Raw genomic sequence first — 16,470 nt, forward strand, 5'->3', positions numbered from 1 at the left:
TTTAGATTTATTTTATGTGTATGGGTATACCTTTGTATGAATGTGTGATGTGTGTACATGTGAGTGTGCATGCATGTGTGTGTGTGAATGCCTGTGGAGATCAGAAAAGAGTATCAGATCCCCCTGAAGATGGAGTTACAGGCACTGTGAGCCACCTAATTTGGGCACTGGGAACTCACTTGGGTCCTCTGGATGAGCATCAAGCACTTATTTTTTTTTTGTATTCTAGTTGTATATTTTTTATTTTTACTTTTATTATTAAGAAATTCTCTATTCATTTTACACACCAACCACAGATTCCCCTTTCCTCCCTCCCTCCACTCCCCCCAGCTTTTCCCCCAACCCACCTCCCATTCCTACCTCCTCCAAGGCAAAGTCTCCCATGGGGAGTCAGCAGAGCCTGGTACATTCAGTTGAGGCAGGTCCAAGCCCCTCCCCCCTGCACCAAGGCTGCACAAGGGGTCCCACCATAGGCACTGGGCTCCAAAAAGCCCGTTCAGAGCATCAAGCACTTTTAATGCTTGAAGCTATCTCTCCAGTCCCCACCTACAATTATCAATAATATATTTATTAAAGGCATTGGGAAATGATGTGATTAACATTGGTCTGCTTCTTCAAGGAGTTATGTGAAGAAGCCTAAACTGAGTGATATAGTTTTTATTTATCCCAGAATATTGATTTATGACCCATACCTTTATGAGGTTTTTTTGTTTATCTCTTCATAGTTTTCTGTAATGGAAAGGTAGTTCCTCTTCTTATTGTTACCAATATCATATTCTTTTTTGGTAGAAACTTGAGAGAGGAAAGGATTTAAATATAGATTTTCAAGACACTCTGGAGCTTTAACTGCACACAATTTACACTTGTGATCACCTTGGCCTTCATTAGATTGTGTGCTCTGTTTATTTTATGACATAAAAGATTACACAGACAATGAGTATAACCTGCTTTTTGAATGATCACCTCAATGCCTCAGAGTCAAAGATAACTTGGGCCTTGGCACCAGATAGATCCAGGCTTCAATCTCCGTTTTGGCAGTTACTGGATTTAGAGAGGGTATTGTCATCTCATGGCTCATTTTACCCTTCTGCAAAATGTGGATAATGGTGATTTCCTTGGATGCATGGACTGAGCTCTATAAACATTTCTCTGGAGGGGAACCATGGGGGTCACCGGGAGACAATATCTGCACCCCACTAGCATCTACTGAAGGGTGGCTGGGCTGGATCCTAAAGGACACAGAGGAAGCTTTCTCTGAGTTTTGCTTTTTACCTGCTTTTTTTGTAATGTTAAAACAGGAACACCTCACTGACTGCCTTTGCTGTTACCATGGTGATCCAGGTTCATTTTAGAAGGAGTGACAGGACAGATTGGTCTGAAGAATTGTGAAATCTCACACTCTAAAAATAAGGACTGGGAAGTCACAGTGGCACTGACAATGGAGGATGGGTAGAACTTCTGCTATCTCTCAGCAACACAGAATCAGAAAACCCACGGTGAGCTCGGAATGCTGCCAGAGTATGGGTCTCCAGGTTTATCAGGGACAGTTGTGTGAGTGGTAAGTCATAAGAGTGCCACCAACTGTGACATTTCTTTCTCTTTGGATTCTTTTTATGCTTCATGTCTTCCCTCCTGTTCTGTGCCTTTCTACCATCAGACATCTGTTCCTAGGCTATTCATTCTTACTACATAGACACAGAAATAATTTAATGGGCATTAAACACAAGGATTCCTATAACATTATTTAAGAAAATTTCAAATATGGAAAAGTAGGCTGTATTCATTATCCAATTTCAATATGTCTCAATTCTTGGCTAACATGTATCTCTATCACTAACTGCAGGGAGAGCCTCCAGCAGCCCAGGGTATGCAAAAAAATCCACAAATGCGGTGAGGGCTAGACTTTTCTATATGAGGGGTAAATAAGGAAACACACACTTTCTGATGGTAACTTTCTCTTTTACTTCATCTCAAAAAAATCTCTTTCTGGGGTTGTAAGAGCAAGGAGGGTCAGAATCATGATGGGAAAAACCACAGAAATAGCTGACCCAAGCTAATGGGAGCTCATGGACTCTGAACCAACAGCTGGGGAGCCTGCATGGGACTGAATTAGGCCCTCTGAATGTGAGTAAAAGTTGTGTGGCTTGATGTGTTTGTGGGTCTCCTGGCAATGGGACCAGGACTTATCCTGGGTACATGATGGTGTGATGTCTTACTCAGCCTTGATGCAGGGGGGAGGGGCTAGGTTCGTCCTCAACATTGTATGGCAGCCTGTGTTGACTACCCAAGGGAGGCCTTACCCTCTATGAGGAGGGGGTGGAGGTAAGATGGGGATAGGTGAGGGGAAGTGGGGGAAAAGGAGGGAGAGGGAACAGGGGTTGGTATGTAAAAGGAAAGAAAATTTTTTAATAAAAAATTACATAAAAAACTTTCTGAAAATCTGTCTCCACACAGCTACATTCTTTACATAAAACTACATATCTCTCTTTACATAATGCATCTCTCTCCTACAAAGCCACACATCTCTGTCCACAGTTATGTCTCTCTCTCTTTTTTTTTTTTTTGGTTTTTCGAGACAGGGTTTCTCTGTGTAGCTTTTCACTTTTCCTGGATCTCGCGCTGCAGACCAGGCTGGCCTCAAACTCACAGAGATCCGCCTGCCTCTGCCTCCCGAGTGCTGGGATTAAAGGCGTGCGCCACCACCGCCCGGCTATGTCTCTTTTTTACATAGCTCCACATCTTTCTTCTACACACATTTCTTCTCTCTACTTTGCTACATTCCTTCACACACTACTACATCATTTACTCACTCTTTACTCACTCTCTCATTCATTCACTCACTTCCCTCCACACACACATTTCTGCCCTACATACACATCTCTGTCTCCACAGTAAAAACTCTGGACAAATATGAGTTACATTTTCAGGGTCACAAAGCATTTCTTGAGTAAATAATAAGAGACAGAGCCATTCTGACATGCATAAGAAATCACACAGTTTCTCTCAGGTTTGGGAGGTCGAGCTGACTGGGCACGGTGAATAAAGCAGGCATGTAGCTCTGAGTGGTTAGCTGTTGTGTGGTATTTTGTTTGTGTTCTGACAAATAAAGCTTGCCTGGAGATCAGAGGTCATAGCTAGTCACTAGTTAACCATAGCGGCCAGACAGAGAGTGACATTGAAATTCAGGACTTAAACAACAAACAGTTAGTTTGCTGAACCTTGAGGTTAGGAGTACATGCAGAAAGTCAATTGCCACAGGGAGCTTATGTCTTAGTGTTATCTGCCAGGCTTTGGTTCAATAGACACCTGGGAACTTGCCCTTGTGCAATTTGTCTCCAGGGGCAACTAGTCTACTTTGGACTTGTTCTGAGGTCTTAGCTAAATGTGTGAAAAACTGTCTTTGTAGCTGAGAATATAGTTATTTTCCTATGTCAGTCTGAGTATGAAAAATATCCTAGTATTACTTTTAGTCATAGGAATTATACAGATTAAACAGAAATCATCTTCCTGATCATCCACAGCTATTATGAGTGCCCAAAGATGGAATATTTTCATGAGATAAACACACAAGCAGTGGGAAAATACCCACAGCTGTTTTTTGGGAAGAAATGTAGTAGCCCATGAAAACATTATAGACAGAGCAACCAGTCCAGAGTCTGTGGTCTGTAAACCTTGCTTAACGAGGTTCCTCCATCAGAGGGTTATTCCTCTGGTAGTCGACACCTGACTTATCAATTGCCATTTGTTGCGTATTATTAATGGCCACCAGCATATCCCCATTCAATTTTACATTGTTTATATTTCTTTTTTTAAAAAATTATCCTCTGAGAAATTCATACATCTACATGATGCATTTCCATCATCCATATCCATTGCTTTCTCTTCTCTTCCTCCTACTCCCACTGTACCAGTCCCTTCCTATTTCTTTATCTTCTTTTGTGACCTGCTGCATTTCATCAGGGTTGTTGCATGAGCATGAGTTTGGGATTATTTACCAGTGCATATGCAGGTTACCAGAGATGTGCCTCTAAAAAATATTACTCATTCTTCCCCAGCAATAATTAACTTACAATGGCTCCTCAGGTAGGGGTAGGGTCTTAAGAGCCCTCTATCCATGATGGAGTATTAATGGGTCTAATATTGTGCAGATTTTCTGCAGGTAACTAAAGCTATTGTGATTTCATGATGCAAAAGCCATACCATGTCCAGAAGATAATGTGTCCTTCCCTTTTGTCTTCCAGCTCTTACATTCTCTTTGCTCCATCTTCTGTGATGCTCTGTGAGCCTCTGAGAAGGTGATAGAGTTGTGTTACATAGGGCTGAGCACTCACCAGTCACTTATTCTTAACATTTGGATAGTTGTGAGTCTGCTGTGAGTCAACTGTTGACAAATGCAAGTCAAAACTCCTCACAGCAAGGGAGAGAACAGCATAATTTGTAGGCATAAAAAACATAAATATTTAGATGACAGTTTGACACCATGTCCCTTCAGTAAAACAATAGGAGTCTATCTCCTCACCTCTCATGAATTACGACCTTCCCAGCCAGGGATGGGAAGTTTACAGTTTCAGGCATGAATTCTCTCTTAGAAATGACCCTAAATTCCAACCAGGAAGAAGTTGGTTACCCCCATAAAGGTCTTGTCAGTATTGTACCAGTGGGCACATATGCCTGGCAGGTAAGTACTGTAGTGCACAGGGTTCACAGCTGGGCAAAATCTTTGATGGCTTTCCTCTGCCATCAGCCTGCTCAGCACCCAGCACCATAAAAGTTCACTTCCAAAGAAGAAGCTTCAAGTTCAGCTCCAGCTAGATTTTTCTGTGCCCTGCAAAAAAATATGTTGTGTCTTCAGCAGCAGCTTCTTAGTATCTTCTGGGATTTCCCTGGCCAACAATGCACGGGGAAGTATTCTACACTAGGCACTGCAGTTTTCATTTGCAAACTCATGGCTTCTGGGAGCCACATTATCTATCCATGCAGGGTACCTCCACTCCTATATTTTACAAGTTATATTTTTAATTAGCTTATACAGTAGGCTTTTATTGGTGAAATTATTAAGGCCACTCCACATAGTTAAAAGGGAGGTTTATTTTGTGGGGTAACTTACAAGTGAATGGATAGTTTACAAAGTCTGGGAAAGGCATGGCGCAGTTCAGCCGTGTTCTCTGGAGAACTCTGCTCGGTCTACCTCCAGCGTCCAGGGTCCAGGAACCAAGAGAGCCGGTGCATCTGGATCTCGGGTCTTCAGGGTCCTCTCTTGGTCCCGCCTTGTAGGCGTGACAGTTACCAAAGCCTCAATGGGGGTTGGAATTTCCGGATCAAAGCTGGAATGGCTACCCACTACAGGCTTTCATATGGCATTTTCATATCTCCTAAGTGTCAATCCTTCCACCATATCTCTTTCCATCTCCTGCCCTGATCCCTAATGAACTCTTTCTAACTGAGTCTTCCATGATCCTTTCATCATCTGTGTTCTGTGGTTAGCCACTTTAATGTGTTTTTTCTTGTTCCTTCATGACCTCTTACTAGCTTCTTGGCCTCTACAGACACTCCAAGTTAAGCTTACAAGTTTAAAACTTTGAAGCTAGGATTCTGATATGAGACTGCACACAGCCTTTGTCTTTCTGGGTCCAGGTTACCTTAGCATGGTATTTTCAGTTCTATCCATTTTATTGTAAGTTTTGTGATTTCATTTTTCTTCATAGCTGAATAGAGTTTCATTGTGTATATGTTTATACCACACTTTCATTATCTGTTCTTCAGTTGATGGACATCTAAGCTGATTCCATTTTCTAGCTATTGTGAATGGGGTATCAGTGAACAAGGATTTGGAAGTACATTATTAGTATTAATAATACATTGGGTATCTAACTAGGAGTGAAATATCTAGGTCATATGTATTTCTATTTTTTCTTTTTAAGAAATCTCTTCACAGAACTCCATAGACTTAAACTGCTTTACACTTCCACTAACACTGAATAAGGATTCCGTTTCCCCAGCATCCTGCCACTTCAGAAGTGCCTTGTTCTTTTTTATGATGCTGACATTTTTGAGGAATTTAGTCAGATATTTTGTAGAATATAAAGCAATTGGGGCTTTATCTAATTATTCACTCATGATTGGATATCAAAATATTTACCTTCACCAACTTGAATCACCACTATTAAACTTTTTCCACTGGGCTCTGGTTGAGCAAGTGTTTATCATATTTCTCCTTAATAAAGTTATTTTCTTCCTCCCCTCTATTTGGTGAAAGAAAGTCATTATGTACAGTCCTAAGATTAAGAAATGGGGAATTTCAGCCGGGCGCTGGTGGCGCACGCCTTTAATCCCAGCACTCGGGAGGCAGAGCCAGGCGGATCTCTGTGAGTTCGAGGCCAGCCTGGTCTCCAAAGCGAGTTCCAGGAAAGGCACAAAGCTACACAGAGAAACCCTGTCTCGAAAAACCAAAAAAAAAAAAAAAAAAAAAAAAGAAATGGGGAATTTCATTTTGTTTTCATGGGTAGTCTAACTACATAAATTATTTGAAATTCTTGGAATGTATGTCTCTTTCCTTTTTGAACTCCACATCATTTATCAATTTTATACTTTGATCAATAATGTAATACAGTCACCCTTAGGCACCCACAGGGGATTGGCTTTAGGTTTTCAAGTTCCTTGTGTAAAATTTCATAGTAATTGCATATATATATATTCTTATATATTTAAAATTATCTCTAGATTGTTTATAAAACTTAATGCAATATGAATGTTGTGTGCTACATTTGATCTTAGCCAAAGAACCATAAAAGAATAAATGTTGTGCAAATAGTTGTCATGCTATAGTACTATGTAAATGACAAAAATTCTGTCATACTTCATATAGGTATGATTTTTTGAATATTTTCCTTCAATGGTTGTATCTGCAGATGGAGAGTTAGTGTTTGTTCTTCAAATTGTTTCAGTTTTGACCACTGGGTGTTTTTTCAGAGTTTTTTGTCTTTGACATAACACATAATTGTGGATTCATTTATTAATTTTTCAAATTAAACACTTCTTTAAAATATTTTAAATTTATTTTTACTTTGTGTATATCAATGCTTTGCCTACAAGCGTGTATGTGCACCATGATGCTACCTATATCCCCTGAGACTGGAGTTATAGATAGTTGTGAGACACCATACAGGTTTTGGGAATTGAATCTAGGTCCTTTGGAAGAACATCCAATGTTCTTAGCCTCTTAGTCATCTCTCCAGCTCCAAATTAAATACTGCTTAAAATCACTTTATTTTTGACAGTACAAGATGATCCTGGGTCACCTTGTATGCTTCATAGTAGGATTGTAAAATCATCCATTTCTCCAAAAAGCTCTAGTTCTTTTTACTGGAGATTAATATTAGAAATCAAGATCTGAGATCCAAGTGTGCTTGTTACTACTCCCAGAATGTTAACAACAGTTTCTCACTGATGATAAAGCAAGGGAAATTTTCTGTGTGGAAACTACATTTTTAAGAAAAATGGACATATATATCACATGATTCTACACACACATTACACACATATAAAATAATTCCATGTGAATTTTCCTGCCTGTTGAACTGGAAGCCTGTTTCCTGGACATCAACTAGATGCCTTCTAATGTATTTAAATGAGTTAGGAAATTGAATTGATTTTTTTTTGGCTATTCCCATGAATATCTTAGATATCCATGATTATCTTTGCAAACAGAGGTACTCTCTTTTTTAAAAAATATATTTGTATAACAACAATGACAATCTATTGGAAAGAAGAGAGAGAGAGAGAGAGAGAGAGAGAGAGAGAGAGAGAGAGAGAGAGAGAGAGAGACCTTTCAGAGAAGGGGACAGATTTGTTTACTATTCAGAACAACAAAGATTATCTCTCTCAGAGGCAAAATTTGGGCAGGTTTACTTGTGCGGCTTATTGTAAAAGATTTAGGCTTCTTGAGTTCACGGTTCCTTAGGTGCAATGCACAGTATTCACCAGAAAAGATCTTTACTCTTCACAGCACTTGAGGGCAAAGAGTACCTGTACAAACATTTTTCCCACTCTGCTTTACTAGGACATAAGTAACAAAGTCTGTTGTCTCATCCAAAGGCCCAGTTGTTGTATGTGTTGGCCATGAGACCAGCAAGGCAACCGTTTGCTTGCAGCTGGGTAAAATCCCAGACTCATCAAGGTTTGGATACTTTCCTTTCAATTTAGGTTCAATAATAGCAATTTTGTGATATTTCCCAGATAAATTTAAGGTCTTTTTGAGTAACTAGAGATAATGGAAAATTCAATAGGGATACTATTGCAACTCTCATGTAGAATAAATAAAAAAGTTGCAATTCAACATCACAACTTGTTTAAAGGAGAGGTCAAAGACAAAAACATACAGAGTAAAGGAGTGTTGAAACCCACTCATAAATGGACAGGAACCTGGCTCTACCAGGGAAAGTGCAGTAGGAAAGCAGGACTTGATGTAGTCTCTTGAAATGTGGTTCTGTTCTTGTTAGGATTTGTGTTGCCACCAGTTATCCATAACTTACAGTTATAAAAAGGCCCCTAGACAAGGAGAGGCACACACATTTACAGAAACGCATAATCTAGAAGATTTACTGTAAATGATAGTGTTATACTGTAGACCTATCATAATCTTTTTTGTTCCTCATACCAAAACTTTAAATTTTTCTTACACCAGGAATGAGTCCTACACCCTTTCCAAAGCAATTGGTGATGTGTGGGAGTGTGGGAGAATCAGCAAGGAAAACATCTGAAGAAAAGCCTGGACACCTATGTAACAGAGATGCTGTAAGAGGCTCTAGTGATCTGGTCTAGGAGTGGGGTCTAATGTAGAACATTTGCTCAAACTCAAACTCCCTTGAGAAAGAGAAATCTTGACTGATGACATTGAGAATTTCCTTTACTGACCAGTAGGTGTTGCTAGGAAGTCATGAGGGAGGTAGGCGGGGCAACATCTAATCCATCATGAATTGAGAGGGGCAAACGGGTGAACTTATGAATGGTGACTTCCGTTCTCTCTCTCTCTCTCTATTATAGCAAAATGTCTATCTGAATATGGACTCAACAAATCATTGTCTTCATCTGTTTCTGCCTTGTGCAAGTACCATCAAATGCTGATTCTTTCACCCACATATTTTTAAATAATTTCTAATTAATGACAGTGTAATGGGGGACTGGTTAGCAAGCCCTTTATAATTTTATGTGATGAGTATTTGTATAAAACATTGAAAATAAAGAGATATCAACTGCTTGTTGAAAATAGGGCTGGAAATGGCAGGGAATGAACTGGAAGGCTTCTGAACTGGCTTCTTTTCAGCTTTCCAGGCTCTCAGAGGCCTTTCACTTTTCTCCATTACCTCCCTTGCTTAGTAGCACCTGGGGCTCACTTTTGGGAAAGAGTCCATTCTCTATACCATTCAGGATCTTCTGAGTGTGGTCAGTCCACATGCTTCCCCTTCAGTGACCAGAGAAGGGAGTCTGAGGTCAAGTGATGCTCATCAGAAGTTCAGTGTTTGGAGACTGTGTGGAGCATGGAAGTCATGGGTATGTTGTCTTATGATATCTTAAAACGACGCTCTGGTAGTTCTTGCTTTCTAGAACCTGTAGCTGCCATGTTTGTTTCTTTCCTCAGAATGCCAGCCTTCATTGTTCCTTTAAGTTTACGAATCATCTTGTTTTCTTCAGCAAATTCACATATGCCTCTGTCATCAAAAGAAAAAGCTCCCAACTCAAAGGAATAAAAGACATGATTTATTCTGGAGCAAATATGAGTGACAATGGTCCAGGAACATACATTTAGATCTTCCTAACTATAGTTTTCCAATGGGAAGCAGTTTTGTGGAGTTTTATAGTAACAGTACAAAAGAGCATTACAAATCAAGGCATTAAAAAAATACATTTGTGGGCCATCAGAGAGGCAGGTTAAAGCAAGATGAGGGAAATCTTTCTTATGGGCCTCAGATACTCCCTGGTCACATTGCTAGCTTTTGAGTTGGTTGAAAATAATGGTCTGCTGAGTTAGTAAAATACAGAGGCTTTTGTCTATTAGTCACAGGATATTAGTTCCCACACAGAGGTATTTAGGGAGTGAAAATTAGCCCAAGATTCAGAGTCATTAGGCTCTCTGTCCTCAAAATGTCCCAACCCATCCACATCACTGAACCTATCCCCACCACTGCAGTTCAAATCAATGCATCAGTCTTTGCAGACACAGCTTCTTCCCAGGAACTCTCTGTCATACCAAGAATAGTCATAGTTGCTTCTGTTGACTGCAGCCGACAGATCAGGACTAGTCTAGTGGGATAAAGGTTTTAACCCTTCAGAAACCATCCCAATGGATTCTATAAAATCTCTGTTAAACTTACCATTGAGAAGGGCTGGTCTCAGGTTGATGGTCTGAGAGGTAACGAATAACTATCATTTACAGACCTCGATTGTACTCCACACAATGTCCTAAACATTAACCTGTATTATCTTGTTTAATATTCAGAATGGCCTCATTGGACAGGCGTTATTATCCCTGTATAACAGATGATAAATCTGAGGGTGAACGGCAGTAGCTTTCCCATTATCTTATAAAGGTTTATTCTATAGAATATTAGCTTTTCAAAACTGCGTTATATTTTTTAGAGCAGCCAAAATCAAGTATCTCTAAGTGGGTAGCCTTAAACACAGAGACATCTTATCTCATGCTTCTACTAGTCTGTAGTGCCATGTTTTCTGAAAGACGGCCTTGCTTACATCTTCTAGCTGGTTCCCTTGGATTATAAATTCATTACTACAGTTCTGCCTTTGTGATCACAATGGGCTTTCCTTTCTGCACATCTCTTTTCCTCATACGAACAGTTATAGTGGATTATTTGGTGCCCCTCTGTTCAAGTATGACCTCATTTTCCTTAACCATTTGTATCTATGGTGACCCTATTTCCAAATACATTGCATTCTGATGTACTGGGCTGCCAGAATTCTTTCTTTAACTTAATCTACAGACTTTGTTATAGTCTTATTAAGGATTGTTCAAAAAGAATTCTGCAGTTGAATAAGTTTGAGACACACTATTAAAGGAATTTCTCCAGTGAAACCCGGGGTGTAGTAATGCTGGTCTGTTCTCAGCCCGCTGGGACAAGCCTGGTGCGGGAGCCTCCCCCGCCTCCGGCTTTCGCTTTTATCAGCTGTGTCACTTGAGACAAGCACTCCTCTTTGAGTCTGAGTTTCCTTATTTCTAAGAAACCATACTATCCTTTCCCCACAGGTTTCTCGAGGGAGTAAATTAAATGAGGTTGACTGAACAACATCCGCTCCAGTGTCTGGCATAGAAACAGGTAGGCGCTTAAGAGCAGGCACTTTTGTTATGCTCGCCAGATGGTTCTGAATTTCTTGGCAGTTTTTTAATTTAAATTTTTGTTTTTAGAGAATTTCATATGTGAGTAATATTTACATTTCTACTCCTCTTTTTCACCTCCAAATTCTCCCATATTCTTCCTGACCCTCTCAACCTAATGGCGCCTTCCTTTGTACTATTCTTCTTGCTCCTTGGAAAATACCCCCACAACAAAAAACCATAAAATCCTACGGGGTCCACTTGGTGTTTGCTGTTGCTTTTATATACACCTCTGACCTCTTGGGGTTGGATAACCTATCAGGGGGCTTATCCCTGGAGAAAACTGATTCTCCATCTCTCAGCAGCCATTGATTGGTTGTAGCTCTTCAACTAAGGGTGTGGTCGTGTGAGATTTCCCCCATCCCTGTTGGTATATCAACTGGTATCATTATACAGGTCATATTTAATCAACCATATTGTCATAACGCTGAGATTTCGTGGGTGCAGCGTCCCTGTCCTGTCTAGAAGACACTATCCAGCTGCAGGCACCCTGGTCTTTTGGCTCCTGTAATCGTTCTACCCCTCTTCACACTGTCCCCTGAGCTTTAGGTGTAGAGGTTGTGTTGTGGCTGTATCAACTGGGGCTAGGAACCCTGTGATCTGTTGTTCTTTGCATTTGACCAGTTGTGAATTTCTGTAATGATCTTAGTCAGCTGCACAAAAGAAGCATCTTTGATGAGGGTCAAGAGCTACACCTATCTGTGGGTGTAAGTATCAACAATACATTTAGAAATTATGCTATTTTGACTTAGACAAATGACCGTAACAGGGTCTCCTCCTGGATCTAAGACCTCTCTCCAGCCAGGGGTAGTTGGCTAGGTTTACAGTATCAAACATGAATCCCTCCCTTAAAGTGACCCTTAAATCCAATTAGACAGTAGTTGGTTACCCCCAAGATGTAAGTGCCACTACTGTACCATTGGGGAGGTCTTGCCATGCAGGTCACTGCTGTGGTTCGTAGGCTTTAGAGCTGGGTAGGACTGTTGATTAGCTTTTCTCCCGTGGCAGTTTGCATAGCAGCTTCTGATGCTGAGAACCAGTCCTCATGGAGGGGGCTTCCAGGTCAGTTCCATCTCAAGTCCTCCAGGGCCTGTGTCTGAAGCGTGTGCTGTCTTCAGCAACAGGATTCTACCTTCAAACTCTTGGAGCCCACCAAGGGCATTAACAATTAGCCTCCATATTTTTTTCTTCCCCTACTTGAGACAGGGGTCTCACTATGTAGCTCTGGCTATCCTGGAACTCATTCTGTAGCCCAGGCTGGCCTCAAACTCACAGAGATCCATCGGCCTCTGCCTCCTGAGTGCTAGTGTGGATCACCATGCTTCGATCTATTGTTTTGAGAGTTTCCTTGACCATTCTGACCAGAAATTTGAAGGGAAGTTTCCCATGCCTGCCTGACATTGGGGTTTCTGTGATGTAATCTATGAATCTTGTGGCACAACTGCCTTTCAGACAGACAGACAGACAGACAGACAGATAGACACACACACACACACACACACGCACACTTCATATATTTTTTTAAATAAACATATAAAATAATGTTTTTCCTAAGGCTTTCCCAAAGATCCCCAGTGTTCTTTGGCTTTCCTTCCCCCCTCTCCCTCTGTCTTACCTCTCCTCCTCCTCTCTCCCCAGTTAAAGCCCCTCCCCTGCTCCCTTTGCCCTGTTCACACCCCTGCATCCTATTAAACCCATCTTTACAGTGCATTGCCCCCCTCCCTCCCATGATCTCTTTCTATTTTTTCAGCTTCTGTGCTTACTTCAGGTTCACATGTTCACATCTAAAGATCTGGAGCTAGGTTTCATAAATAAGAGAGGACATGTGGCATTTGTCCTTCTGGGGCTGGGTTGTTTTAGTATAATATTTTTCATTTCCATCCATTTACCTGCAAATTTCATGCTTTCATTTTTCTTTACACCCGGGCCTCTTAAGAGTGTGCAGACAGTGTAGGGGGTTGAGCACTCACTTGGCTGGGCTGGTGCACATGGAAGTGTGGGGATGGAGACAGCTTCTTAGGATTTTTATTAAGAACTTTTAAAATCTCCAGAATAATTTCTAAGCAGGGAAGTTTTATTGTTCATCTCATCATTTTTTTTCCTCTTTAGGAGAAGAGTTTTACATATGATAATAAAAATTTACATCTGTTAACTATTTGAATCAGCTTTTCTACTTAATTTCCAGCATTAGGAAAGCATGGGCTGTTCGGCAGTATAGTTCCTTTTTCTGACTCGTCACCCCAGTGAGGGGAAAAGGATGTCATCATGTAGTCACCAGCAGAAGAGAAATTTCGAAAGAGACCTCACTGTCAGAAGGGCAGCCCACAACCACCTCGGCTCTCAGAGGAGACTGAGCTCCTCAGTGAATGTGTCTGAGGAGTGGACCAGTGTGTCTGTCCACTAGGCATGGAACCAAAGCGGATCAGGGAGGGCTACCTCGTGAAGAAGGTAAGCAGGGAACCCACTTCCAAGGGTGGATAGACCTAGAGAGGGGCTTGCCAAGGATTAGTGCTTGCTTCATCCTCTGCCCATCACTTGCAGGGGTGTTCCACGTTGGATCTCTTAGGTTGGAATGAGAACTATAGAGAGTGTGTTGGGGTAGGGCTGCCTCCACATGTTCTACTACCCTTTTTGTCTCAAAAACGAATTGACCTAGCTCAGGCTTCAGCGCAGTTTGCCCTCCCAAGCCTGAGAATTCCAGACTGCCGGGTGTGGAAGGCGAAAATCCAGATGAACTTTTTCATGATTTGAAACACTTTGCTTTTTGGTAAAAAAAAAGCCTCAAATTCTTCTGTTACAGACGTTACCTGGAGGACTGTTCAGTTCTTATTTACATCTCAGGGTGGAGGAAGGATTAGGGTGGGCTGGGTGGGGGTTAGTTACAGTTCAGGAGATCTAACAATAAACTGACAAAACAGAAGAGCTAATTTCTTGGACCTTCTTGGACTTACTCCATGAAAGAAAGACCTTATGTTTTTGTTTCAAGGGTGTGAGGGTAGTTGGAGGTGGTGATGGTGAGTGTGGGCTGCAATTTCTTACTCACAACTTTAGTGAATTCGTATAACAGATCACCAAAGTGGTAGATGTATCATCTTACAAAACACAAGTGGAGACGTGAGAACACTAAAAATTGCTTCATGTCATGGAAAATCAAATTTTATTAATGTCTCTTCTCTTTCTCCTGCTGTTGTGTGTGTTTTGAGCTGTGAAAGTTCCTTGCATGGTGCATTCACACGTAGGGGTTGCTGGCATCCTGTGGGCAATATGCTGCGCATAAACACACTTACATGAAGCCAAGTGAGTTCAGCAGCTCAGAAATGTTGCTTCTGACTAAATTCACGAGTGCCTTTCTAACCAAATAAGCAGGCAATGTGACTATTATTTTCTTTTAAACTCAATTAAATTCAGTAATTAGCTGGTTAATCAAATTTTGAGATTGAGTTTTACTCTACATCTCTTAATGTATTCATAAGGCTGAACTTGAACTGGTAGCAAGCCCCCTGACTTGGTCTCCCAAATGCTGGGATTACAGGAATGAACAACCACACCCAGCTGTGACTTTATATTTTAGAGTTGCATTTGTTTTTTTTTAGTTTAAAACAGTCTATGTCTATGGCCACTAAACAGTACACCTTGTGATCTGGTTCCATTTTTATTTTGGGTTAGAAAGAAACAGTGAAGACATCAAGATGCCAAGGCAGGGAGGTGTGACAGAGTCCGGAGAAACACCCTCTCTAACTTTGGGCAGTGAGTTCTTTTCTTTTCTTTTCTTTTTTTTTTTTTTTTAGCGCCCTACGGTTTTCCTGAAGCAAAGCTAATCTTCATTAGGGTTCACTGTGTACCTGTGGTGGCCAGAGTTATGAGTTGGTGCTGGAGAATACATGGGCCTTCAATGTATTTTGAAACATCCTTTCTAAAAAGAACATGTAAAAGAAACAGCTGGGCGTAGGTTTTTGGTAACCGGCACCCATGCCTTCTCTCTCTGAGAACCGAAAGGAACTGTGGTTCACTGCTCTCCTCCCTGATCACACTGAATAGTAGCTCATTTTGTGTGTGTGTTTCTCCGTGTCTCTGTATCTCTATGGGTGCACATCTTCCATGGTGTGTGTACAAAGGTTCGAGGACAACTTGCGGGAGTCTGTTCTGTTTGTACCCCATGTGGGTTCTGGGAATTTGGCTCAGGCCCTTCTGCTTGCTGGCAGGCACCTTTACATGCTGAGCCATGTCACAGGCCATGCCTTGTTTTAATACAAAATGACAAAATTGCTGTTATAAAGTTGGTGTGCTTATATGTTATAGTCACTATACTACAAAAATACAGATGATTCAATCTGCAGTAAGTAAGACCATTTCCCTAGAAAGTGGGGGTGGAAGACTCAGGACTGTGACTCATCTGGACTTAATAGTTTTTAATCAGTCAGCAATTCTCTAAGATGGTTACCGATGAGTGTAAATCTAGGAAAGACTAGAAGAGAGCATAGTGAAATCTCACATCAATATTTCTACAATGTATGTCTCCCAAAATTCCTGTGGAAATCACATTCACACTACACTTCAATTTACATGATATTCAACCTAACATGCATCTTTTCACATTGCCTTGCGTTTCCTCAGGGGCACTCCTTCTTATAATATACTTAGATTTTCTATCTTGATACTTTTGTTTGAATTTTCTTTCTGTGTCCGACTTTAAATCCACGGCCTCACACATGGTTAGGTAAAAGTCCTTTCCCACTGAACCGTACCCCCAACTCTCTAATTTGGCATTTTACAGAACCATTGGCTTCAGAAATAGTTTGTCAACTGTAGATGTAAACTTGATGCTAGGGTTTCTTAATTAGGCATCAAAATTCTTAACTTCCTTATATTTTAAGTTTCTTTCAGTTATATAATATTGGGTTAAAAATCTATTATCTGTCTGTCTATCTATCTATCTATCTATCTATCTATCTATCTATCTATCTATCTATCTACCTACCTACCTACATACCTAGAAACCTAGCATACAGGAAAGAACCATGAGAATCTCCTTCTGCGGAGACTTTAGGAGTCATGGGTGTGGCTGCTTAGATGCAAGCATGCCA

At 40.9% G+C, this 16,470-nt stretch overlaps 1 protein-coding gene across 7 annotated transcripts in view; it reads left to right on the top strand.

Annotated features, from left to right (window-relative positions):
* The first annotated feature begins 381 nt into the window (after positions 1-381).
* Positions 382-16,470, top strand: part of Plek (pleckstrin) — a 59,082-nt gene continuing 42,993 nt past the window's right edge. Inside the window, exons 1-4 of one of the 7 annotated variants that reach the window (XM_052734783.1) lie at positions 628-1,558; positions 11,258-11,327; positions 13,572-13,834; positions 15,053-15,133. Coding sequence is in view for 5 of the 7 variants with exons in the window: in XM_052734779.1 (XP_052590739.1) it covers positions 13,793-13,834 (42 nt within the window). In the remaining 2 variants the exon portion in view is untranslated. Of the gene's footprint in view, positions 1,559-8,830; positions 9,550-11,257; positions 11,328-13,571; positions 13,835-15,052; positions 15,134-16,470 lie in introns of those variants that run through there. The other 6 variants (XM_052734779.1, XM_052734778.1, XM_052734780.1 and 3 more) reach the window with 6 other exon arrangements.

The sequence above is a fragment of the Peromyscus californicus genome, unplaced genomic scaffold, assembly GCF_007827085.1.
Source record: "Peromyscus californicus insignis strain IS unplaced genomic scaffold, ASM782708v3 Scaffold_13__1_contigs__length_99412109, whole genome shotgun sequence".
In the NCBI taxonomy this organism is placed as follows: domain Eukaryota; kingdom Metazoa; phylum Chordata; class Mammalia; order Rodentia; family Cricetidae; genus Peromyscus; species Peromyscus californicus.